The sequence below is a fragment of the Canis lupus genome, chromosome 7 (assembly GCF_048164855.1).
Source record: "Canis lupus baileyi chromosome 7, mCanLup2.hap1, whole genome shotgun sequence".
Classification (NCBI taxonomy): Eukaryota; Metazoa; Chordata; class Mammalia; order Carnivora; family Canidae; genus Canis; species Canis lupus.
The window spans coordinates 56,904,003-56,929,094 of record NC_132844.1 but is presented as its reverse complement, the minus strand read 5'-3'; the positions used below and the strand labels follow the sequence as shown (position 1 = coordinate 56,929,094).

At 34.7% G+C, this 25,092-nt stretch overlaps 1 protein-coding gene across 3 annotated transcripts in view; it reads left to right on the top strand.

Annotated features, from left to right (window-relative positions):
- The window catches only part of CD2AP (CD2 associated protein), a 145,284-nt gene that overhangs the window by 98,502 nt on the left and 21,690 nt on the right, over positions 1–25,092 (top strand). For all 3 annotated transcript variants that reach the window (XM_072832738.1, XM_072832737.1, XM_072832739.1), the window contains 4 exons: positions 3,506–3,542; positions 5,548–5,610; positions 22,589–22,754; positions 23,171–23,313. In XM_072832738.1, coding sequence (XP_072688839.1) covers positions 3,506–3,542; positions 5,548–5,610; positions 22,589–22,754; positions 23,171–23,313 — 409 coding nt within the window. The remainder of the gene's footprint in view (positions 1–3,505; positions 3,543–5,547; positions 5,611–22,588; positions 22,755–23,170; positions 23,314–25,092) is intronic.

Genomic DNA, 25,092 nt, shown 5'->3' with positions numbered 1-25,092 from the left:
AGTTTGTAGTTATTTTGAGGTTCCTGTGTATTGACATATATATATATATATTATATATATCAGTCTATTTTAATCCAATATTTGCTTTAGGTTAAATGTATTTATAGAAATAACCTTTTACCCTCCACCTGATCCATGTTTTAACGTTTTGATGTTTCACTTTACATCTTTTTATTTTGTGTGTCCCTTAAGTACTTACTATAGTTATAGTTAATTTTACTGTTTTTGTTTTTTAATTTTTATACTGCTTAAGTGACTGATTTACTGCCTTTACTATATATTTACTTTCATCAGTGAGATTTTTTCTTTCATATATTTGTTTTATTTGTAGTTATGGTCTTTTTTTTTCTGCTTAAGGAAGACTCTTTAAGATTTCTTGTAAGATTTTTAGTAGTGATGAACATCTTTAGTTTTTGCTTGTCTGGGAAACTCTCTCTTTTCTTCAGTTGTGAATAATTTTGCCTTGTAAAGTATTCTTGATTGTGGGCTTTGTCTTTCAGGTCTTTAAATATATCCTGTCACTCTCTTCTTGAAACAGAAGTTTCTGCTGAAAAATTAGCTGATATCTTATGGAGTTTCACTTATATGTGACTGTTTCTCTTTTGCTACCTTTAAGATTTTATCTTTAAGTTTTACCATTTTAATTATGATATATATTTGTGTGACTCTCTTTGGTTTCATCTTGTTTGGAATTCTCTTTTCTTCCTGGACATGGATGTCTTTCATTTACTAGATTAAGAACATTTGTAGCCATTATTTCTTCATACAGATTTTGTTTCTTTTTTTCTCCATATGAAATCCCTATAATTTGAATGTTAGTACACTTAATGTTATTTCTGAGGTCTCTTAACCTATGTCATTTTTTAAAATTCTTTATTCTTTTGCTATTCTGATTGGGTGATTTTCAGTATTCTTTCTGCATTGGAGTGATCCATTCTTCTTTATCCTCTAATCTCTTGTTGATGCCCTCTGATACCAGTTATTGAAATTTTCAGCTCTGTGACGGACCTTCCTTCCTTCACATGGAGCAGGGGTGTAGGAGGGACAGAGGGAAAGAATCTAAAGCAGGCTTACTGCCCAATGCAGAGCCTGACAGAAGGCTTGATCTCATGACCCTGAGATCGTGCCCTGAGCTTCGCTCAAAACTTGTATGCTTAACTGACTGAGTCATCCAGGCACCCCTTTTTGATACTTTCTTATATATCCTACCTGTATAAGTTTGTTTTTTGTTTTTTTTTGTTTTTGTTTTTGTTTTGTTTTGTTTTCTGTATTCCTTCATTCTCCCTAGTTCGGTGAGCATCTTCATGACCATTACTTTGAACTGTTTATCAAGTAAACTACTTATCTGTCTTAGGTTTTTTTTTCTGAGGTTTTATCTTGTTCTCTTGTTTTGAACATCTGTCTCCTTATATTGTTTGTCTTTGTGTTTGTATTTATATATTTGGTGGAATAGCTACCTCTTGGTCTTGAAAGAATGGCCTTATGTAGGAATGTCCCCTTTGTTGACTGTGTGTATCAGGAGGATTTGGCTGGGCAGCTCGATCTGGAGTAAACATGGGTTGGGGGTGCTTTGGGGCTTGCTATACCAGGGCACTTTGGCAGGATGGCTGGGGCTAGAGTTAGCCTGGGCTCCTTGGTGGATGACTTGAGCAGCTGTAGGCATTAGAGGGATTCCAGTATACTCTGTGCCAGGGCAATGCTGGTGGGAGAACTTGAACTGCTCCCTGCAGGCCTGAGCTAGAGCTTCCAAGGCTACCTTACCGTGATGGCTAGAGCTGGGGGACCACCTTTGTGGGCATCTGAAATTGTTTTGGGCTTAGGGCCCCAGACTTGCTGGGCAGTCTTAGCAAGCCAGCTAAGGGTGCCTAGATTCTTCTCATTAGTACTGTCAAGTGTGGGTATGGGGAACTTGCAGGCATCTTTGACCTTGGTAAGAGTTCGAACAGTTCCTTCATTTGGCAGACTCTCTAGAGTTAGTAAATGGATTTTCTCCACTTATAGTCTAGTAGCCGTTTAAATTACTGTTTTGTTTCTGTGCCCCAGGGCAGGTGAGTCTGCTTCAGACCCTCAGTGATATCCCTCCCTACTGCAGATTCTTGCATTTGGGACGTGGTTTGTGTTGTTACCTTGTCTGCTACTGTTCTCTGTGTGGTCCCTCTGTTGTTTGTTGTCCAGAAGCTATTCAGTCCACCCTCACTTTTTCATGAGGAAAGGCTCTATATGTAGGTGTAGATTTATTGTGTCCATGGGAGGAGTTCAGTTCAGTCTTCCTATGCCTTCATCTTGGACTGCATCCTCTTTGCTACTTTTGTAATTGAATCAGAGAGCAGACACCCAGAGCAAGACAGTCTACCATATTTTGTTTAAGCCAATGTAGAAATTTCTAACCTTTGCGTAAGTAAATTATTAGAGGTTACTCTATGGGTTAATGCTGTCTGAGGCCTTTCTTTAGCTAGATTTCATTTAGTATTTATTCAGCCTTCAGAGTGCTTTATTTTTGTACACAATGAACAAATTATTTGGGGGGATTTTATTCAGTCTTTATAAAGCATTGACTATCAGTTATTTTTAATTTGCACATTCACATGCTTAGAAATGTCTCAAGTTTCTTAAGTCATTAAATTAAGTTTTAAAAATGAATGAATGCTGGGATGCCTGAGTGGTTTAGTCAGTTAAGTGTCTGACTTTTGGTTTCAGCTCAGGTGATGATCTCAGGATTGTAAGATCCAGCCCTGTGTGGGGCTCCATGTTAGCTGTGGAGTCTAAGATTCTCTCTCTCCCTCTACCCTACTTCAACCCTACTCTTTCTTTAAAAAAAAAATAAATAAATAAAAATGCTTAAAACCCAAGAAATTTGAATGAATTGAGGAAAAACAGACCTTTTCATTTTTTTAAAGGTTTTATTTATTTGTGTGCCCATGCAAATGGGGGAGGGAGAGGGATAAGCAGACTCCACTCTGAGTATGGAGCCCTAGGTGGGGCTCAGTTTCACGACCCTGATATCCTGATGCACGTGTACCGCAGACCTTTTCTTTAAATCTTCTCTTTGAGAGTTCCAAAGAATTGAGTTTATAAGCTGGATATATTTATTAGGTACTCTTTTTTTTCTTTAATTCGGTCTTGCTCTCTTCCTTTTCCTGCCACCTCTCCTTGCCTCCAGTACTCAGTTGTTAAAGAGAGGTAAAATTGTGCCTAGGAATCTTAAAGTAAGGGAGGCAGTAGTGAATATTTTTGATCATCATTAAGATATTTTGGGGTTTATCAAACTCACTCGAATGAGCTTTGACATATTTGAATTTTGATCAAGAAGGTATTTGTTCTAATAGAATATTTTTTTGTCAGTGCCTTTTGGTTGTTAAGACTTTACTGTTTTATAATTTTTGGTAGGGATGAGATGAGGACAACTATTCCTACAATTTAGATTGTTAATGATCAGAATTTATGTTAAGTATAAATATGTAACATGTAAGTGTTCAATGTATCTTCACCATTGTTATTTTAATAGAAACCAAAGAAACCACCACCTCCTGCTAAAGGTCCAGGTATGTAAGAAACACATTATTCAGTTTGCTGTTTTTCATATTTTTAAGTTATAAAATGGTGAAATTTGTTTTAAGTATAAACTACTCATTAATATTAGCAAAAATCATATATGGTTAATATGTATCAATTTCAGAAATAAATGGGGCAGCCTGGGTGGCTCAGTGGTTTAGCGCCACCTTGGGCCCAGATTGTGATCCTGGAGACCCAGGATCCAGTCCCACGTCGGGCTCCCTGCAGGGAGCCTGCTTCTTCCTCTGTCTCTCTTGCTGTGTCTCTCATGAATAAATAAATAAAATGTTTTTTAAAAAAAATTTCAGAAATAAATGAAAACGATGTGTTCATATGTATTAATGTTAGTATTTTTAAAGTATAAACTATAAAAGGATCTTAAAAATAATTTGGATGCTTTAGTTAAAACTTGTCATTTCTAATTAAGAAAATCGACAAAGTTTAAATGTATTTAGATAGAATACTTAATATACTCACCTAGCCAATTAATTATTCTGCCTTTTTACATTAAATCCATATATTAGGGACGCCTGGGTGGCTCAGTGGTGAGCACCTCCCTTCGGATCAAGGGCATGATCCTGGAGTCCTGGGATAGAGTCCCACATCGGGCTCCCTGCTTGGAGCCTGCTTCTCTCTCTGCCTATGTCTCTGCCTCTCTTTCTGTGTGTGTCTCTTATGAGTAAATAAATAAAATCTAAAAAAAAAAAAAATGTATATATATATGTGTGTATATATATATGTGTGTGTGTATATATATATGTGTATATATATATATATAAAGAAACCCATATATTAATGTCTCATTTAAATACTAATTTGTATTTTTCAGAGAGTGTGCTAAGGGTTATAAGCAAACTAGAAGAGTTTTTATTTTTTTTAAGCAGTTGCAAATATTATGGTATTTTTTTTATGGTATTCTTAGAAGAGTTTTCCAGAATTAGTTTTATAATCTGGATCTTTGTCTCTTTCTGTAAATTTTAGCCCCTAATTTCTGATTTTTACAAATGAAATACAATTATTTTTCTTGAAAGATTTGTTTTAAAATAATACAAATCCTTCCCTGCTCCCAGGCTTTCAGCTTTGTATTCGCTGACCTAATCCCAGAACGAATAAAGCATAAGTTAAAAGTCATTTTTATAGAAGTAGGCATTGAAGGCTTTTTAGTAACTAGTCATTTGGGGGCTTTTAAAATTTAACTAAAGTTAAATAAAATAAAAAATTGAATTCCACCATCATAGTAGTAACATTTCAAGTCTTCATACTCAATATTAGCACCAAAATAGAGTATTTCCATCACTGTGGAAAGTTCTACTGGAGAGTGGTGTTGTGGAGGATATGAACACCTTCATTTGACAGAGAAGGAACTGAGACTACAAAGTAATAGCGTGGTAGGTGTAGGATTAGATATTTAGCCTACTGATTTTGGTACATTGTTCCTCTGTTAAGCCATCTTTTCCTCTGATTTTTTTTAATTTTTATTTATTTTTATTTTTTAAATATTTTATTTATTTATTCATGAGAGACACAGAGAGAGAGAGAGAGAGAGAGAGAGAGAAAGAGAAAGAGGTAGAGACACAGGCAGAGGGAGAAGCAGGTTCCATGCAGGGAGCCTCATGTGGAACTTGATCCCAGGATCAGGCCCTGGACTGAAGGTGGCGCTAAACTGCTGAGCCACCTGGGCTGCCCACTCTGATGTTATCTTTAAACTAACCTTTACTGGGGGCAGCCCAGGTGGCTCAGCGGTTTAGCGCTTGCCTTTGGTCTATGGTGTGATCCTGGAGACCTGGGATCAAATCCCACATCGGGCTCCCTGCATGGAGCCTGCTTCTCCCTCTCTGCCTGTGTCTCTGCCTCTCTCTCTCTGTGTCTCTCGTGAATAAATAAATAAAATCTTTAAAAAAATAAATAAATAAACTAACCTTTACTGTTTTAATAGAATTATCTTTGTGCTTTGAGACTATTATTTTTAAATACTAACTTTGTTTTTTTCCCTAGCTCCAAAACCTGAGCTAATAGCTACAGAGAAGAAGTATTTTCCTATAAAGCCAGAAGAAAAAGGTGAGACTAATTCTTCCACTTTCAGAAAAATAATTCTTTCTTTTGTTGTCATTGTAAACAATGAACTTTCTCCACACTGAATGATTTTTTTTTTTTTAACATTTATTTTTATTTTTATTTATTTATGATAGTCACAGAGAGAGAGAGAGAGAGAGAGGCAGAGACATAGGCAGAGGGAGAAGCAGGCTCCATGCACCGAGAGCCCGATGTGGGATTCGATCCCGGGTCTCCAGGATTGCGCCCTGGGCCAAAGGCAGGCGCTAAACCGCTGCGCCACCCAGGGATCCCACACACTGAATGATTTTTAACAGCCATTTGGTATTAAGCAACATTTGGAGTTTTCTGGGAGGAATTAGTTTGTCAAGATTGATAGGAAATTGAGATTTTTCTCAAACTGTTATTGATTTACATTCATTAAAAAGTTCTGTCATTACTTCAGCAGGAATGTAGTGTTTCATTATAGCTGTTTCAAGTAATGTAGAAGAAAACTAAGTATTAAATACTTATACTTAATTTTTTTGGAGTCCGAATTAAATTAAAATTTTTTGGGGGGTGAGTTCTAACCTCAAAAACATGGACATCATTTGTTAGGTGTTATCTAATTTTCACTGCCTGTATTTGTCATATAAACTTGGAAAGTTATTCCAAGGTACACATGTATTTTGTTAAAAACATCATTTTGTTTTGTTATTAACTTGGAGAAAATAAGTACTTCTCTTCATGCAGAAGGATCTGAAGTGAGTTCTATCTAGTATATTAGGTTATATATAGAGTTGATCCTTGAGCAGCATGGATTTGAACTGCAGAGGTCCACTTGTACATGAATTTTTCCCCCTAAGTATGATACAGCACTGTAAATGTATTTTTCTTATGATTTTATTATTGACCTTTTATTTAAAAAATAACCTTTTCTTTAGCTTACTGTATTAGAGGATATAATACACATAATATACAATACATGTGTTAATTCACTATGTTATTGGTAAGGCCTTCTAGCTAACAGTAGGCTTTCAGTTAAGTTTTTGGGGAGTCAGAAGTTATATTCAAATTTTCAACTGTGTGGGAGATTGGTGCCCCTAACTCCCTGTGTTTTTCAAGGGTCAGCTGTATAAACAATAACTTGAACATGGTCCTAGAGTGCTTCTGTTTCTGCTGCCAGTATTGTTTCTGCCTATCCTTGCGTGTGGTCTACAGTGTTCCCTTATTCTCTTAACTGATTTCTCTCACTTTAGTCCCTTGTCTGCCTTATATTTCATATTGTTGCCAGGTTCATTTTTTTTAATAAACTATTTTTTTAGAACAGTTTTAGATTGACAACAAAATCGAGCAGAAAGTATAGACAGTTGCTGTATATTACTTGCCCCACACATGTACTGTGTCCCCCACTATCAACATCCTGAACCAGAACGGACCTCCACTGACATATCATCACCCGGAGTCCATAGTTTATATTAGGGTTCATTTCTGGTATTGTATATTTTATGAGTTTGGACCAATCAATAATTTGACCAATGTGTAATGTAATATCTTACAAAATATGTCTTACTGCTGTTAAGAATTTTCTTTGCACTGTCATTTCATTCTTCCCTTCCCTCAGCCCCTGGCAACCATTGATCTTTTATTATCTCCCTAGTGTTGCCTTTCTCAGAATGTCGTATGGTTGGAATCATGCAGTATATAGCTTATGCGCTTTGTAGTATGTATTTAAACTTGCTCCATGTCTTCATGACTTAATAGCTGATTTCTCTTTAGTGCTGAGTAATAGTCCATTGACTATAGTGCAGTTTATCCAGATTCACCTTTTGAAGGACATCCTGGTTGTTTCCAAACTTTGTTAGGTACGAATAAAGCTACTTACTAGAAATAAACATCCTTGCCCAGGTATTTGGTGTACATATATATTTAGTTCACCTGGGTAATTAACCAAGGAGTCTGATTGCTGGGATTAAGAGGATATTGTGTAAGAAACTTTCAAATTGTATTCCACATTGTGCCATTTTGCATTCTCATCAACAGTGAATGAGAACTCCTGTGTTCCTTATCCTGACCAGCTTTTGGTGTTTTTGGGAACTGAACCCCAAATTACAACTTTGTATCATCTTTTTCTTCCATTTACTAAATAGAGTAATCATACTCTTTTCCCTATGTCATGTATGTTCATAACTTTCTCTCTCTCTCAATATCTGTGCCCAGCATAGGTTATATTCTTTTTTCTGTACATTTGAGAACTTTTTGTTTTACAAAAACCATTTGTGCTTCAAAATATTTCTTAACCTCAGATGTAATATGGTTATTGTTAGGTCCAAATCTTGGATCAGTTTATTTGTATCTTTTGTACTTGAAAGACATTCTATAAAGATATGTGGAACCAAATGTAGGAAGTCTTACAGTGGCTTTAATACGTACATTATGATACTCCTTTATAGTCTCTTCCATCAAGAAGGTAGGAGTTTTGTGAAAATTTAGTAGTAACTTCCCATATTCCCTGAAATCAGTCAGGTGATCTTATAAACAAGATAAAGGGTGATGATGCATTTTTATTTCATTTATCTGCTCAAAATTCTGGCTGAGGTAATAAGGACTGAATTTGCCTTCCTGAGTTAATACAACTAGAAAACTGAACAAAATACATGAAATAGTGGTTTCAGATATTGGATAACAGCATAGGACTGTTCTCATTGAAGGAGCTTCTCACTGAACCAGTAAGGCAAGCCCTAAAATTACCCTAGCTTATTGTCTAGAAGCAGTTTACTGTCAGCAGAAAGGAGGAAGTCCAACAGAGCCCAGTTTTCATGCAGAATTGAGGAAACAGGAGATAGGAGTTTGGGGAGTCCAAGGTGGCTGTGCCAGAATGGAGGGAATTGTGCAGAGAGCACTCTGAGGTCTGTAGGGTTTACCATGAGGCTTTGGCTGAGTGCTGTCAGTTACACATGTAAGAAAGGAAACTTCCATAGCTAGAGAAATAACTGCTGGAAAGCATTTGGTGAAGCAACTTCTGGAACTCAAGAATAGTTCATGTTCCCACAAGCCACAGCGGAAAGACTTCATAAGGCATAGGTAGAACCTATAAAATATTATATTACCTTAGGCTAAAGGCTTCTTTGCAGGTACTTTGGAAGCAGATTGAACTAATCCCAGAACAGAACTCAGTACAGTTTGAAAGAGTATGACAAAATCTAGCAGCCAAGCATGTAAAATACACAGTTCATTATCTGATTAAAAAAATTACCAGACATGGAGAAAAGTCAGGATAATAGCAGCCTGTAATTAGAAGAAGAATTAGTCAATTTAAACAGCCCAGAAATGACAAGAGATGATGGAAATAGCAGTAAAGACATTAAAACAGCTATTATAATTATATTTGATGTATTGAAGACAGTAGAAGAAAACACAAGCATGATGGTGAGAGAAATGGAAAATATAAAAAGACCCAAATAGAACTTATGCAGATGAGTTAATACAGTATTGGAAATGAAAAATATTACATGGAATTACCAGCTTATTGGAGACTGTAGAATGAAACATTAGTGAACTGGAAGACACAGCAATAGAAACTATCTGAAACATACTAGAGGGGCAACTGGCTGGTTTAGTCAGTAGAACATGCAACTCTTGATCTCAGAGTCATGAGTTCAAGCCCTGTGATGGGTGTGGAATCTACTTTAAAAAATACTAGGAAAAAAAATGAATAGAACTTAGTAACTTGTGACAATATCAAGTCATTTTTTTTTCTTTTTTCTTTTTCTAAGTAGGCTCCACACTCAGCATGGAGCCTCAGGGCTTGACCTCATGACCCTGAGATCAAGACCTGAACTGAGGTAGGTCAAGAGTCAGGCACTTAATCAATTGAGCCACCTACAAGCCTTGTTGAGTAGTTTTATATATGTGTAATTGGAGTCCCTGAATCAATGGAGAGAGAATGAGGCAGAAAAAAATATTTGAGGAAATAATAGTTGAAAAATCTTCAGACTTGTTGGAAACTGTAAGCCCACAAATCCAAGAAGCTCATTGAACTCAAAGCAGAAGAAACATAAAAGATGTTTCCATCTAATGGAACATCAAAATGAGTTCAATGAAAAGCTATGATAAAAAGAAAAGCATAAAGTCTAAAAGAAAATAATTCTCTACTAGCAAAAATACCTTTCAGGAAATGCAGGCAAAATACTCATTGCCAGCAGATCTGTATATACTATACAGAAAATGTTAGAAGTACTTTTGGGCAGAAGGGAAAATAATGTTATATGGGCATTTAGATAAATAGAAAGTATTAAAGAATACCAGAAATGGTAAATGTATAAGTAAATATAAAAGACATTTTAAAAAAAAAAATGTTAAATCTTGTCAATAACATCAAAACTCTTCATTGGAAAGATTTAAAGCTTTTATAATAAGTGTTGGTTTCAATGTGTGCAGATATAAGAATTTTTTAATCAGTGATATAGGATAAATATAAAATGAGGGAAACAATTCTTAATATTTTCAAAATGTTCTCATTAATCTGGCATGCCTAAATCTGGTTCAAAGAATAGAAGCAACATTAGTGCTTTGCCTAAGTAAGCTTTGGACATGTGCATTGGGAGAGAGAACTAGTAGCAATCTGAGTGTTAAATATTGGTATAAAGTCTTTCTTTTTAAATAAAATTAAACATAAAGTTCTACCCTTGTTCTACCATTAACAGAGGGAACTTGTTCAAACTATGGCAAGGGCCAATTTTAGGAGCCTTAAGCCTTCTGAGAGGAAATACAGTGTATTCCACCAGTATGCATGTTCATGACTTTTATCTCTGTTAAAATCTTAATTCTACAGAAGATATACTTTGAAAAGCTCTGCTGTGTTAGGGAGGTGGGAAAAGAGGAGCTACTAGAAAACTTGAACCTGATTACCCAACTATCGTTGACTTTTAAGTGATTCCCCCTTGTCTCATGGGATACGTTTCAAATCTTAAGAATGGAGTTTAAATCTTGACTGTTTACTCCCTGCCTCAGGCCATCATGTAGATTTTCTCAAACCTGCTTAGCAATTTCCTGCCCCCTATTTTCTCAGAGGTACCTGAATGCTGGCCGTTTTGTACTTCATTAGAAGAATAATATCAACACTTGGGAGCACAAGCTTTTCACCTGCTTTTTGGAAAAAGTCTTGGACATACTTTTCAGTAACCCACTTCTTTCTCAGTGACTTGTTGTTTTCTTGGTATGAAATATGTACGAAAGGAAGGGAGCAGCTGATGTTTTGGAATGCCATATAGAAAAGCATATGAATGTGTAGGAGAGAATGTAATGAAAGTTCTATTAGGCTTATAAATCATTTAAGTGGGTATCTTTATGTAGATGTTCTCTCTCATGGTCCCAATCATATCCGTAGGAAGGGTGTAATGAGCTGCTAAAGCCCAACCTGGCTTAACACTTTTACTGGTAGAGGCAGTGAATCTGTATTCACTTGCTTGGGGAACATTGTTTTTTTCCAGAGTTCCTATATCTGCAGGTGTAAAAGACAGAATTTATCTTATTTTTCAGTTGATTCATAAGCAGAACATAACCAGATGGTACACACTTCCAGACAGGAACTAAAAACCAACATATTAATAATGGTAATTGTTTCCTAATTAACAGAATGGGAAGGGAGAGTTGTGCTGTTAGTTGTTCCTTTTGAGGTTTTCTTGTCTCTGTATTTGGCATTAAAGGGGACAAGTTATTGTTGCTAGGAAAACATAGTTACATGCTAGGAATTCACTGCTAATACATGGAACTACAGATTTTAAGGATCTAGTTGGTTGATTTTTGGGACTTTCAACCCCAGTAAATTGAATTGTGAATCTTACCCTGTCTTCTTAATAAGGTCATACTTTACTGACTGTAAGATTTTGTCTTTTGCAGAAGGTTGTACGATTGCTGCTGGTTCCCACACAGAGGTCCAATAGCATCATTAATTCATTTGCTCAATTACTGTTTTTTTTTCCCACATTTTTGAGAGAGATTTTTGCCTTACATTGAAGTCTAAGCTGGCAAAGTAGGTTTTGGTACATAATTCAACATATTACCTGAAATGGAAGTTTTGAGGTGTCTTTACATCTTTGCTCAGGAGGGTTCTCTTCTTCCTATGAGCCAGTAAAAGGAATGCAGAGTAAAAATACAATGCAATTGAAATGTAATCAAAAGGTATAGATTTTCCAACTGATATGCTAGTTATGGATGTTCTGTATTTTTCATATTATAGAGTGATTTGGGAATCAGTATTCAAAATACACTTAAATTATTACGTGCTCTAGAATTTTGGTATAGTACAGTTGAGTATGAAGTTAAAATCAAGATCTGTGTGTTTAAGACTCATTTAACACAGTTATTACTGGAGGTACTGAACTCAAATGCCTTTTTATCTATAATACCATCTGTAGTACATAGACTCTTGAGTTGATACCTGTGGCAGGACTCTATTGTATTATATATTTAGTATGCTTACCAAAAAGAAAACAATATTTATCTCTAATGCTCTACAAAGAATCATTCCAGTTTGAACCTAAAAATAATCTTGACCTCTCTTAAGAGGTCAAGTAGCAAGTATTCTTTACTTGTTATACTTAACCCACACATGAAACGGATTTTTAATCAACTGTTAAACATATAAAAAGAGTATGTATATGTGAGGTAGCTGGCTTCTGCCAATCACTAGGAGATTAATTTTTTTTCTGTTTCAAGTGATACTCTGATAATTGCTAGTTGAGTAGTTAAAATGCACGATAATGAGATTGTAACTATTCAGAGACTTAAAAATGAGCATAATGAGTTGACTGGAAAAAAGAAGGTGATTCCAGGCCACAGAAATAGAATATGAAAAGAATGAGAGAAAGCATTTCATATTCAGGAAATGGCTATAGGTAACCAGGAATTGTGAAAAACTAAGCTAGAAGGGTAGCTTGGTATAGTTGTTTTCGGTCTTGGTGGTATGTTAGAATTACCTGGGTCTTTTTTAAAAATATGCTGTGCCAAGGATCCTCTTCGAGAAGTGTTATAGGGTAGAACTTACGTAGTAGTTTTTTTAAAGCTCTCCATGGGATTCTAATTTGAAGACAAAATTAAGAATCACTTGTGTGATTCATAAAATACCTTTCAGTGCTATTGCAAGGAGTTATATTTAACAATTTGTTTATATCTTACTCTGCTCCAAAAAGAAAGTAGTGATGATAAGGGTTTAGAATTTATATTGTGGAAATAAAGCATGTATGTATGTGTTTCATACAAATGTGTCAATAATATATGATGCATGGGATATGAACTTATTACTATGTTTGAATACTTCTTGTTGCATTTGGGAAAAAATTCTAGCTTATTTAGTATAGTCTTAAAAGAAGAGTTTCCTGACCACATTTCCTTAGCTTAGCCTATCAGGTTTTGAGGGATCTTGGCCCCCTGTTGAGTTTTTCTAATATATTCCGTACTTGTTTTTACTTAAGTTGACTGCATGTAGTTGGACCCCCCGGTGTATAATGTCCATAGAATATGAGGGTTTTTTTTTCCTCCCAGTTACATGGTATAGTACCCTTTTCTTGGAATCCTATCTTTGTCTTGCTCTCCCCTCAGAATCTTTTTACATGTGATTCCTTCTCATTTTTCAGATTCTAGCTTAAAATGTCCAGCTTGATTTCACCTCCTTGATATTAGTCTTTTCTTTATTACTCTAAAAGTAGATATTTCTCAATGTTGTCACATATTAATTTAGATATTTTGTCTATATTTTCTTTTTCCCACATTTGACTAAACCCGATGGGGTCAAAGGTACAGGGTCTGTGTTGTGTGTATGTGTGTGAATTTTATTTGACTTTGATTCTCTAGTTTCTTGCAAAGTAAGTATATAATGCATAAGGGATATACAATACAATAATTACTGTGTAATTGGAAGACTTTTAAAAACTGGTGTGACATATTCAGGTATGTTTTTCTGAAACTATTTTATTGCTATTTGAATAGATTTGGTGGTGGTATGAATAAAAAGGAAATTGGAATGTTTAAAGAGTAAAGAATAGAAAATCCTGACTCAAACTGAAACAGCAGGAAAACAGTCTCATATAATTGGAAATCTAGAGATAGGAGTCATATGACCGCCCCCATTGAATAATTTCATTATGGACCTGGATTATATCTCTATTTGCCATCCTTAGTGTCTACTTTGCTTCAGATTGGTTTCCCTTGTGGTCATAAGAATGCTGACCTTGACAGTCAGGGCAACTTGCTATCTAATCTTGTCCGTTTGATAGGAAAGAGAGGAAAACCTTTCCATAACCATGGAATTGTAAGTCCTTTTCAGTGTCTTGTACCAATTGTGAGTACATGTTCAATTCCAGACCAATAAGTCTTATAAAAAGAATATTGTGCACTTAATACCTTGCTGTAATGATGTGAAGGTAGGTTAGGTGTGAGTGAGTCAACTACGTTATCTGCTAAAGATGTTGACACATATTGAGCCTCTACCATAAGGAAGGTGGTTTAGGTTTTATATTAGTATATCTTGTTAACTAATTAAATCCCAACAATTGTGAGGATGGGGAAATGAGGTATGAATTATAAAATACAGTTTCTGATGGAAAATACATATGAGTTCATCTTTTGACATAGAATTTGATATGAATATAGGAAATATGGGATGTGAATCTTTGTTGAGAGTTTGTATTAAGCATTTATTTATGAGTTGTGCTATCTTGGAACTTAGCTGTTAAATATATGGATATGGTAAGATTGTTCCAGAAAGTTGCTTAAATGAGAATAGGGAGAGAGTTTAGCATGGAATCATAGAATATGTACATTTATGAAGTCATTAGAACTGAAACTCTTGAAGAAGGTTGACGAGTGACCATGCAGGCAGGCAGATAATGATCTGAGTGAGAACATCTGGAAGGGTAGTGCGAAATATATACATATATTACTAGATATAGGAGAGCTGTGAAGAGTATGAGAAATTACAGAGTCATGATCTATAACGGGAGGGGAGCCCAGTAAAATAAGTCTGGCATTTAGGCCTGTGTTTCCTTTTAAGGCATTTGCCAATTCTGAAATTGGTAGCTGAGACTATGAAAAGAACCTTCAAAATATTTTGGGTTTCAAGGAGACAAAAATTAGAATTCAGGGCTCAGAAAAAAGGAGATACCTTAGTGAACTCCTGGTCTTTGAGTTGGGTCCAAAAAAGAATTCCTTTAATAGGAAGTATACTAGTAGAAGTAGGACTAGTTCTCAGAAGCACTAAAGCCCAATTGCTAATTGCCTCAATCTGATTGGAAGAAGGTGATCTAGGATTTTACTGCACTTTAGCTTGGCTACTTGAAGCAAAGTAAACCTTTATTGCCTGGAGAAGAGGACATCATTATCTTTGTATGTTTTCACATAAATGTCTGATGTCTTGTACTCATAGAGAAATGACCAGATGTACTTGGAGATATGATGCATGACTAGAAACCAATAACAGAAAATAGAACCTGGTCCACAGATGTTTTAGATGCAGGAAATACCAGATGCGGGAAATACCAGACACAAGCTATAAAGTATCTATATGCTTAATATACATTCAAAATAATAAAAGATTTAATTGATAATTGTTATAACTAGGAACCATATAAATGTAAATATAATGTGAATATAAGTGTAAACGAATTTGTACAAGTATAAAATATACAGTTGACCTTGAACAATGCAGAGATTGGGATGCTGAGCCATCTCATAGTCAGATAATCCCATATAAAATTTTAAAAATATATTTTTTTAAACATTTTTTTTTAATTTTTATTTATTTATTTATGATAGTCACAGAGAGAGAGAGAGGCAGAGACACAGGCAGAGGGAGAAGCAGGCTCCATGCACCGGGAGCCCGACGTGGGATTCGATCCTGGGTCTCCAGGATCGCGCCCTGGGCCAAAGGCAGGCGCCAAACCGCTGCACCACCCAGGGATCCCTTAAAAATATTTTTAATTTATTTGAGAGAATGCATGCGAGTCAAGAGAGGAACAGAAAGAGAGGGACAGACTTGACTCTGTGTTGAGTGTGGAGCCCTGGGACTTGATCCCTCAAACCCTGAGATCATGGTCTGAGCTGAAATCAAGAATCTGATGCTTAACTACTGAGCCATCCAGGTGCCCCTCCAACATAACTTTCAACTCACCAAAAACTTAACTAATAGCCTGCTGTTCACCAGAAGTCTTACTGATAACATAAATAGTTGACTAACACATATTTTGCATGTTATATGTATTATATACTGTATTCTTAAAGTAAGCTAGAGAAAAAATATTAAGAAAATGAGAATGTTAAGGAAGAGGAAATAATACATTTAATTTACAGTACTGTATTTAAAAAATCTGCTTATAGATAGGCCTGCACAGTTCAAACATGTTGTTCAAGGTCAACATATATGATCTATATGTGTAGGTATATGTTAATATATGTGCATTTTCAAAAGAAAATTTCTAAATCTTAAAATGGAAAAAAAAAAAAGATCTTAAGAGACATTGGATACAGTGGAAAGGTTTAATGTACATGTAATTAAAGATCCAGATTGGGAGGACCAGAATAGGGACCAGAAACCTTAATTGAAGAAAAAATGGTTTCTAGTCTTCCAAAACTGATGGAAAGCAAAAAGCCATAGATTCAAGAAATAATATAGAGCCCAACCCATATGGATATATGCAAACAAAACTACTCCATACACTCATTATAGTCATGCTACTATAAATGAAAAATAAGATAATACTGAAAGCAGCCAGAGAATAAGACACATTAACAGTTGCTTCTCAGTGGAAAAAAAAATTGAAGCCAGAATACAATGGAATGATGTTACCAAAGTGTTGAAGGAAATAACTGCTGACCTAGAAATATAATGCCAGTGAAAATATCTTCGGGAAAAAAAAAGATGAAATAAAGAAAATGTTAGGCCAGTCAAATCTGAGAGAATTTATCACTTGTATGCTAGGACTCTAGGCAGTTTTAAAGAGTGGTGTTATTCAGGCAGAATAGAAATGATCCCAAATGTCAACTTGGAGATACAGAAAGCAAGAGCAACAGAAGAGCTTAGATAGATAGGTAAATCTAAATATTGACTATATGAAACATTAAAAATATCTTCTGGGTTTATAGAAATAAAAATACAAGACAGCAAGGTGTAAAGGTAGTAAAAGCTTTAGAGCAGTAGAGAAATTTATGTGACTTAAAGGATATGTGCTGTAATCTAGGCAATTACAAAAAAAATGTATAGAATAATGTATAAGGTAATAGTAAGGAGAATATGGAGTAACAAAAATATGAAAAGGTGAGAAAGGAGAAAGATGAAATGAACCGAGCAAGAAAAAAGTAACAAATACTCAGTAATTACAGAAAATATAAATAGACTACACATTCCATTTAAAAGAAAAATTGTTAGACTGAAAAAAAAAAAATCCAACCGTTGTCTGCTAACAAGAGACATATCTTGATAAGAATTCAGGAAGGATTCAATTAAAAGGGTGGATAAAAATATGCCAGGCAAATGGCAATCAAAAGAAAACTGGCCTAAACTATTGATAGCTGACAAAGTAGACAGAATAGCAAGAAGCAGTAAGAGGGACATTTAATTAAGGCCATGTGATTTATAAAATAAAGTTGCCTTTGCAGTAAAGATGAAGTAAATGCTTTGATTTTCATCTAAGAACTAAATCTTAATCTCTACCTCACATGTGCATAAATTTGAATCCAGAAATAGTTTGATAGGTACCTACCTTATAACCAAAGATGCACTGTAGAGAAGTGTTAAAGGACATTCTTCAATACAAAAAACATACACCTTACACTGACTTATAATACCTTATGCCTACCTTATAACTTGTACCTATCTTACAGTATGCAAAAAAAGTTCTATGTAGATGATGGCCACAGGTTTTCTGCAAGATACTATAAGCCAATATCTCCATGTCTTCAGAGTAGGAAACTGTTTGTTTAACAGGATATATAAGATATTAACTGTAAGACAAAAGATTGATTTTTTGGACTATGTTAAAATTCCTAATGTCTTTTACAAAGACACCATGTGGAAGATGAAAAGTTCTGCCACACAGTAGGAAATGATTTTTTACAACATGGATAAATGACAAAGTACTTATATTTAAAACATATAATGAATTTCTGCAGATTAGTAAGAAAAAGCTTGATAATGTAGTTAGGCATCTTGAATAGAAACCTCATCAGAGTATGAAGTTACCCAATTTCATTACTCAGCAAGGAAATATAAGTTAAAGCAAAGGTAAGATTCTCACCAAAATGGGTGAAATTTTGAAAAGAAAATTAACAATACCAAATGTTTGTGAAAATTCAGATGAACAGAACTCCCATACTGTTGGTGAGAATGCAAATTGTTGTATCTAATCTGAAGAATTTAAGGTGAATATATTCATACTCTGTTACCCAGCCCTGGCACTTCTCACCATATATCCAGCAGAAATGTGCTCTGTGTGTGCACCAAAGATTCAAATGGGAAAAGTTTATCATAGCATGATTTATATTGGCTCTTATTTGGATACAACACAAATGTCCATTCACAGTTCAATGAGTAAATAAATTTAGGTATATTCACATACCAAGATACTATATAGCAACATGAATTTTATGATTTTACTGATGTAAACTTTAAATCTGCGTAAGTGATCTTGAGTGCTAGAAGATACTTTTGGGGCAGCCCCGGTGGCACAGCGGTTTGGGGCCGCCTGCAGCCTGGGGTGTGATCCTGGAGACCCGGGATCGAGTCCCACGTCGGGCTCCCTGCATGGAGCCTGCTTCTCCCTCTGCCTGTGTCTCTGCCTCTCTCTCTGGGTCTATGAATAAATAAAATCTTATAAAAAAAAAAAGATACTTTTGGGTAGGAGCAGTTGTGTAGTAATTGGGAAGAGACATGATGGGAACTTAAAGTAGCTAATGTTCAGTACTTGGCCTGAGTGGTAGTTATTCATGTGTGTTTGTGTGATGATAATTTCTTGAGCTTTGTACTTAGAGCAAAGTATGAAAGTATGTTATACTCAATTTAAGCTGCTTCAGCAAGATAATTATGGGTAAATTTTTTTTGTCCTTACATTTTCTAAAAATGTTAAAGTAGACTCTCTAAGAATACATTTGTGGGCTGAGTTGGTTAAGCATCCGACTCTTGATTTCTGCTCAGAACATGATCCCAGAGTCATGAGGTTGGGCCCTGTGTTGGGCTTCGTGCCGGATGTGGAGCCTGCTTAAGTTCTCTCTCTTCCTCTGTCCATTCCTTACACTGCACATGCAGAAGCGGTCACTCTCAAAAAAAAAAAAAAAAAGTCATTTGTTATTTTTTGGATAGTACTGTGTTTTTCTCTTAACACATCTCTGAGTAACCATTGATAAAGAATGGATTTGATTTTTCAGTCTGAACTTAGGCACTTGTAATCCACTCATGCCTTGGGGCCAGTATGATTATCTTGTTTTTCTATTTTTTAAAAAATAATTTTAGTTCACAGTGTTCTATCAGTTTCGAGTGTACAGTGTAGTGATTTAACAAGTTCATACATTATGCTGTGATCACCACATACATACTACCATCTGTTTCCATAATTCACGATTACCATATCATTGACTGTCTTCCTAATGCTGTGTTTTTTATTTCTGTGACTTACTCTACCCATTCTATAACTGGAAGGCTTGTATCTCCCTATCCCCTTCTTTTGTTTTGCTCAACGCCCTACATCCCTCCCCTCTTTGCAACCATCAGTTCTCTGTATTTATAGGTTTGATTCTCCTTTTTATTTATTCGTTTGTTATTGTTTTAAATTCCACTTATGAGTGAAATCGGATGGTATTTGACTTCCTCAGTCTGACTTATTTCAGTTAGCATAATACTCTCTTGGTCCATGCATGTTATCGCAAATGGCACGATCGTATCCATTTCTGTAGTTGTATGATATTCCTGTGTGTATGTGTGTCTGTGTGTGTGTATATACACCCCTCAATCTTCCATATCCATTTGCCTATTGATGGACACTGAGATTGTTGGTTCCATATTTTGGCTATTGTAAATAATACTGTAATAAACATAGGTGTGCATATATCTTTTTTTTTAAGATTTTATTTATTCATGAGAGACACACACAGAGAGAGAGGCAGAGACACAGGCAGAGAGAGAAGCAGGCTCCATGCAGGAGCCCGATGTGGGACTTGATCCTGGGACTCCAGGACCACGCCCTGGGCCAAAGGCAGTTACTAAACCGCTGAGCCATCCAGGGATTCCCTGCATATATCTTTTAGAATTAATTATTGTTAAACATTAATTAATGTTTTTGTTTTCTTTGGATAAATACCTAGTAGTGGAATTATTAGATCATTTGGTCTTTTCCATTTTTAATTTTTTGAGAATTGTTTTCCTGTTCTTATTCATGAAGTGGGGAACTAATCCTCATCTGCATTAACAAATGGATGAACTTAGTACATACAGCATTAGTAATGTATTTTTATATTCTGTAATAAATAAGATGGGGCATATTTCAGTTATTTTGCTATATTTTGTTAGCTGCCGTATATTTTAGCTGCTTTCAGTAAAAAAAATTTTTCCATACACGTGTTAATTATTTTCTCTAAAACTATCATAACATCTGTATCTTACATATTTCCTCCTTTGGGCATTTGGAAAACTAAAATACTTTTTTTTTTCTTTAAGTTTCCTCTTGGTTTTGATGAATTTCTAGCTAACCTAAAATTCTCCTATGTGCAATTGGATATCCACATAAAAAAGAATGAAGTTGAACCCTAACCTCATACCATGTGCAAAATTTTACTGAAAATAGATCATTCACCTAAATATAAGAGGTATAAAACTAAAACTATTAGAAGAAAACATAGGGCTAAATCTTCATGGCCTTGGGTTTGGCAGTGAATTCTTAGATTTGACACCAAAAGCTCAGAAAACAAAGTAAAAAAAATTATTAAGTTGTAATTCATTAAAATTTAAAACTTGTGTGCACCAAAGGTAGACATTACAAAGAAAGTAAAAAGATATACCACAGAAATGAGGAGTAACTGAACAATGGGAACCAGACTTTTGGGGTGATAAAAGAGTTTTGGAACTTGATAGAGTAGTGCTTGCAGGGTATTGTAAATGTACTCAATGGCTCTGAATTGTTCACTTTAAAATGTTAGGTAAATTTTATCTCAATAAAGGTAAATAAAACCTAGTATCCAAATACATTGCCATCATATATTATATAATAAATCAACATATTATTGTTGATTTAGTCGTGGTTGTACCAGGAATGATGAATCTTAGATTTGTCACCTTTGATTTCCATGAATATTTAAATATGTTCTTTTATTTTAGAATAAACTAGAGTTGAATTGGTTTCAAGCTGTTACATATCTGTTAAATATGTTCAATTAATCAGTGAACTTCTATTTAACCTTCACTATTTTTCCTGGTATTTTATATAAAAACATCTTTCTTTTTTTTAAATTTTTTTGATTAATTTATTTATTCATGAGAGACACAGAGAGAAAAAGGCAGAGACACAGGCAGAGGGAGAAGCAGGCTCCATGCAGGGAGCCCGGTGTGGGACTCGATCCCAGGTCTTCAGGATTATGCTATAGGCTGAAGGCAGGTGCTAAACTGCTGAGCCACCCAGGGATCCCCTAAAAACATCTTTCTTAACATTTTCTAGACTTTTACGTTTGATTGAGTGTTATCCTTGATACAGATGGCTCTGTTGGTTTATAGTTAGAATTGGATGGTATAATTATCATGTAATTATATGCTGCATTGTTTACTTTAAGGCCATATGAAAGTGGATTTTTGTACCAAATGATGACCATGGTTTTAATAGACTAAGCTATATTTTCAAGTGATCCAAGGAAGCTATACATAAATGATAAAACTAAAATAATGGTAATTTGTATTTTCATTATTGTTAGATTAAATCTAACAATTTTGAATGAGGGGTTTACCCATGGCTTGGAATTTTTGTTCAAGATTCCTAAATCAGTTTCTGATTGATATGAAATCTCATGAAATTATTTGTGGTCCTGTGATAGACATTCTTTACAAAGACCAAGTAAATTTTGAAAGTTATTCAGTATTGCACTTAAGAATTTCTTATTTTTACATGTATGTGTTAGACACATTTTTGCTGACTGTTGTATCATGAATATCTAGTATGTGTGCATCTATGTCAATTAAAAAATATATATTTCACCCATTACCCCACCCACTTCTCCTCCAGCAACCACCAAGTTTGTTCTCTGTATTTAAGAGTCACACATATGTATCAATTTTAATACTTGTTCTTAGTACTGGAAAGATCCAGGGACTAAGTATGTCATTCTGTATAGTGCCATGCCTTTTGGGTGACAAAATTGTTTTTATTAACATGGCTTAAAATCGTTCCCAGTGTTTATTTCCAGCATATTTTCTTATCTAATTCACAGAATTATTCATAGTGTTAATAAACTGGAAAAAATGAAATTGTGTTAATACATTCCTAGTACAATTGTGAGGATTACAAGCCTGTAATTTTCTTATCTGTGATTAGTTAGGCTAGCCTGTTTTTTCTTAACATTTGATATTTCCTTTGTCGTCATGATTATTTAAATAAGTATATTAAATGTCACTAGTTTATTATAATTTAGTCTCTGAAAGTAGTCTGGGTTTAAGTGTAGATAATATTGACCTCTGCATAGAGTAAAATCATATGTGATTTATATTTGAGTAGTATACCACCCCTTAAAGCAAAGGATACTGGGAAGACATAAGAACTGGGCATTATTGTTGCTCAGAACCTTGTTAGTGGTCCTCCTTCCCATCAAAGCAAGTGTTTTTAGATATTTGAGCTTATTAAATTATAACTTAAAAACCGTGTACACATCCACAAATAATGTCTCTACTTCACGTTTCCAGCCTGATGTTAGCTGTAAGAAATAGAAAAAACCTAAATAATTTTGATTAATAATTTATTAAATATTTTTAAATAATCAGATGAAAAATCAGTACTGGAACAGAAACCTTCTAAACCAGCAGCTCCACAAGTCCCACCTAAGAAGCCTACTCCACCCACCAAAGCCAATAATTTATTGAGATCTCCTGGGACAATATACCCAAAGCGACCTGAAAAACCAGTCCCTCCACCACCTCCTATAGCCAAGTAAGTTTTACCTAGTTTTAATTTAGGTAATTTTAACTTAGGTAACTTACCTAATTTAGTTTATTGATTACCTTCCTTTGACATAAATTGCTGTACTGCTTTTCTAAGTGTTAAAATAATTTTTGAAGTATTTGTTTTTCAGATTTTTTCTATAGATTCTAATGATTCTCTGTTAAATGTTAACTTCATGTTCATACTAGATGAATGAATACACATTTATTAGGCTGTTTTTTACATTTCTGATTTTATTTTGATTAGTCTTATTTTGGAAGTTTATGTTTATGGGAGTAATTTTGTGGAACAGAAAGAAAAACTACTGTGCTATAATATCTTTAGTGTTATTTTAATTCACAATGTTAAAAAATGGTTATTCACATACAAGTGATTTCTACATATGTTTGATTTTCTCATTTCAGGATTAATGGGGAAGTATCTACCATTTCATCAAAATTTGAAACTGAGCCATTATCAAAACCAAAGCTAGATTCTGAACAATTACCACTTAGACCAAAATCAGTAGACCTAGATTCATTTACAGTTAGGAGCTCTAAAGAAACAGGTAAGTTAACATGTAGAAAACTGGTACATTTTTAAAAACTTGCCAATATAGTTTTCAGAAACTATTTAAGAAATTTGTATGCATTTTATGTGTGGATAGATACAGTGGAAATTAATTGAAATTTGTTTAAAATCTGTGAAGCCAAAATAGAAAAATAAAACTAAAAGAAGATAAATGAACAAAATACCTGATTCACATAAGGACTGAGAAACGGATGAAAAGATCATCCATTTGTCATATATTCTGTCCCTTTATAATGCAGTGTCCATACTACCTAACTCAGGTAGATATGAGTACATTTTAGTTTTAAAAGTTGAAGGATAAAGAGATAGATTATCAGTGCCAGGACTAGATTATATCGAAGATTATTTTTACTTCTCTATTTCCAGGTATTTTTGTTTCTAATTCAGGAAAATATGCCTTTTATGCCTCTCTCTCTCTCTCTCTCTCTCTCTCTCAGTCTCTCTCTGTATGTGTATCAGCAAGCTTTATTTTTTCAGTTCCTTAGTTTTAGGACTTTTGAACCCATCAGTCATCTTTGTCTCTTGGTCTTTTTTATACCTCTTAGTTGTAAAATGGAAAACCTGAAATAGAAGTTTTGATAAAGATCTCAATATTAGGGGCAGCCCCGGGGGTGGCTCAGTGGTTTACCGCTGCTGCCTTCTGCCTGGGGCCTGATCCTGGAGACCCCGGGATCAAGTCCCATGCCGGGCTCCCTGCATGGAGCCTGCTTCTCCCTCTGCCTGTGTCTCTGCCTCTCTCTCTCTCTCTCTCTTATAAATAAATAAATAAAATCTTAAAAAAAATCTCAATATTAAAAGTATAGCACAATCATTACTTTGTGGTAATGGCTATTGTATAGTAGTTTGCATTTGGTTTTAGTTCTTTTACATTTTCAAAGCACTTTCTCATATATATTCTTATTTTATTTTTATGGTAACTCTAAAAGGCTGGTGCTATTTTGTTTCTAAAGAAATTAAGCTATAGACACATCAAGTATCCATGATCACATAAAGCAGAAGAACTCCTTATATAAAGTGCTCATGACACTCTTAAAACTTTTAATGTCTTAATATTTTTAGCCTTTGTGTTAACATTTCATATTTACATTCTCACTTAAAGACCAATTATTACACTTAGCTTTTTTTGTTACTTTATTGTAAGACATGCTACTTACTTACTACCTTTTGAAAATTGCCAGGTGATTTTATTATTTTTCTGAATTGTTTTTTTCTTTTTTTTTTTTTTTAATTTTTATTTATTTATGATAGTCACACAGAGAGAGAGAGAGAGAGAGAGAGAGAGAGAGAGGCGGAGACATAGGCAGAGGGAGAAGCAGGCTCCATGCACCGGGAGCCCGATGTGGGATTCGATCCCGGGTCTCCAGGATCGCGCCCTGGGCCAAAGGCAGGCGCCAAACCGCTGCGCCACCCAGGGATCCCTGAATTGTTTTTTTCTAATACAAAACCCCCGACCTATGCATGGTCTCCTTCAGTTTTTTAATTTGAATGTTTTATAGATTCTTTCATTATATATTTGGATCCTGCTTGTTCTGGTTGAAACCATATTCATTTATAATTTCTGGAAAGTGAGATGTTGATTTTATTTTAGAGACATTCATGCAAATAAATTTAGTGTGTTTTACCTGGTGAAAATTGTTACTTACTGTTAGTGAAATAAAAACAAAAAAATTATTTATAAAATGTATTTTAAAAATATCCTTTATGTTTTATTAACATAAGTGGTAAAAATTATAGCTCCGTCAGTTCTTATTATTAT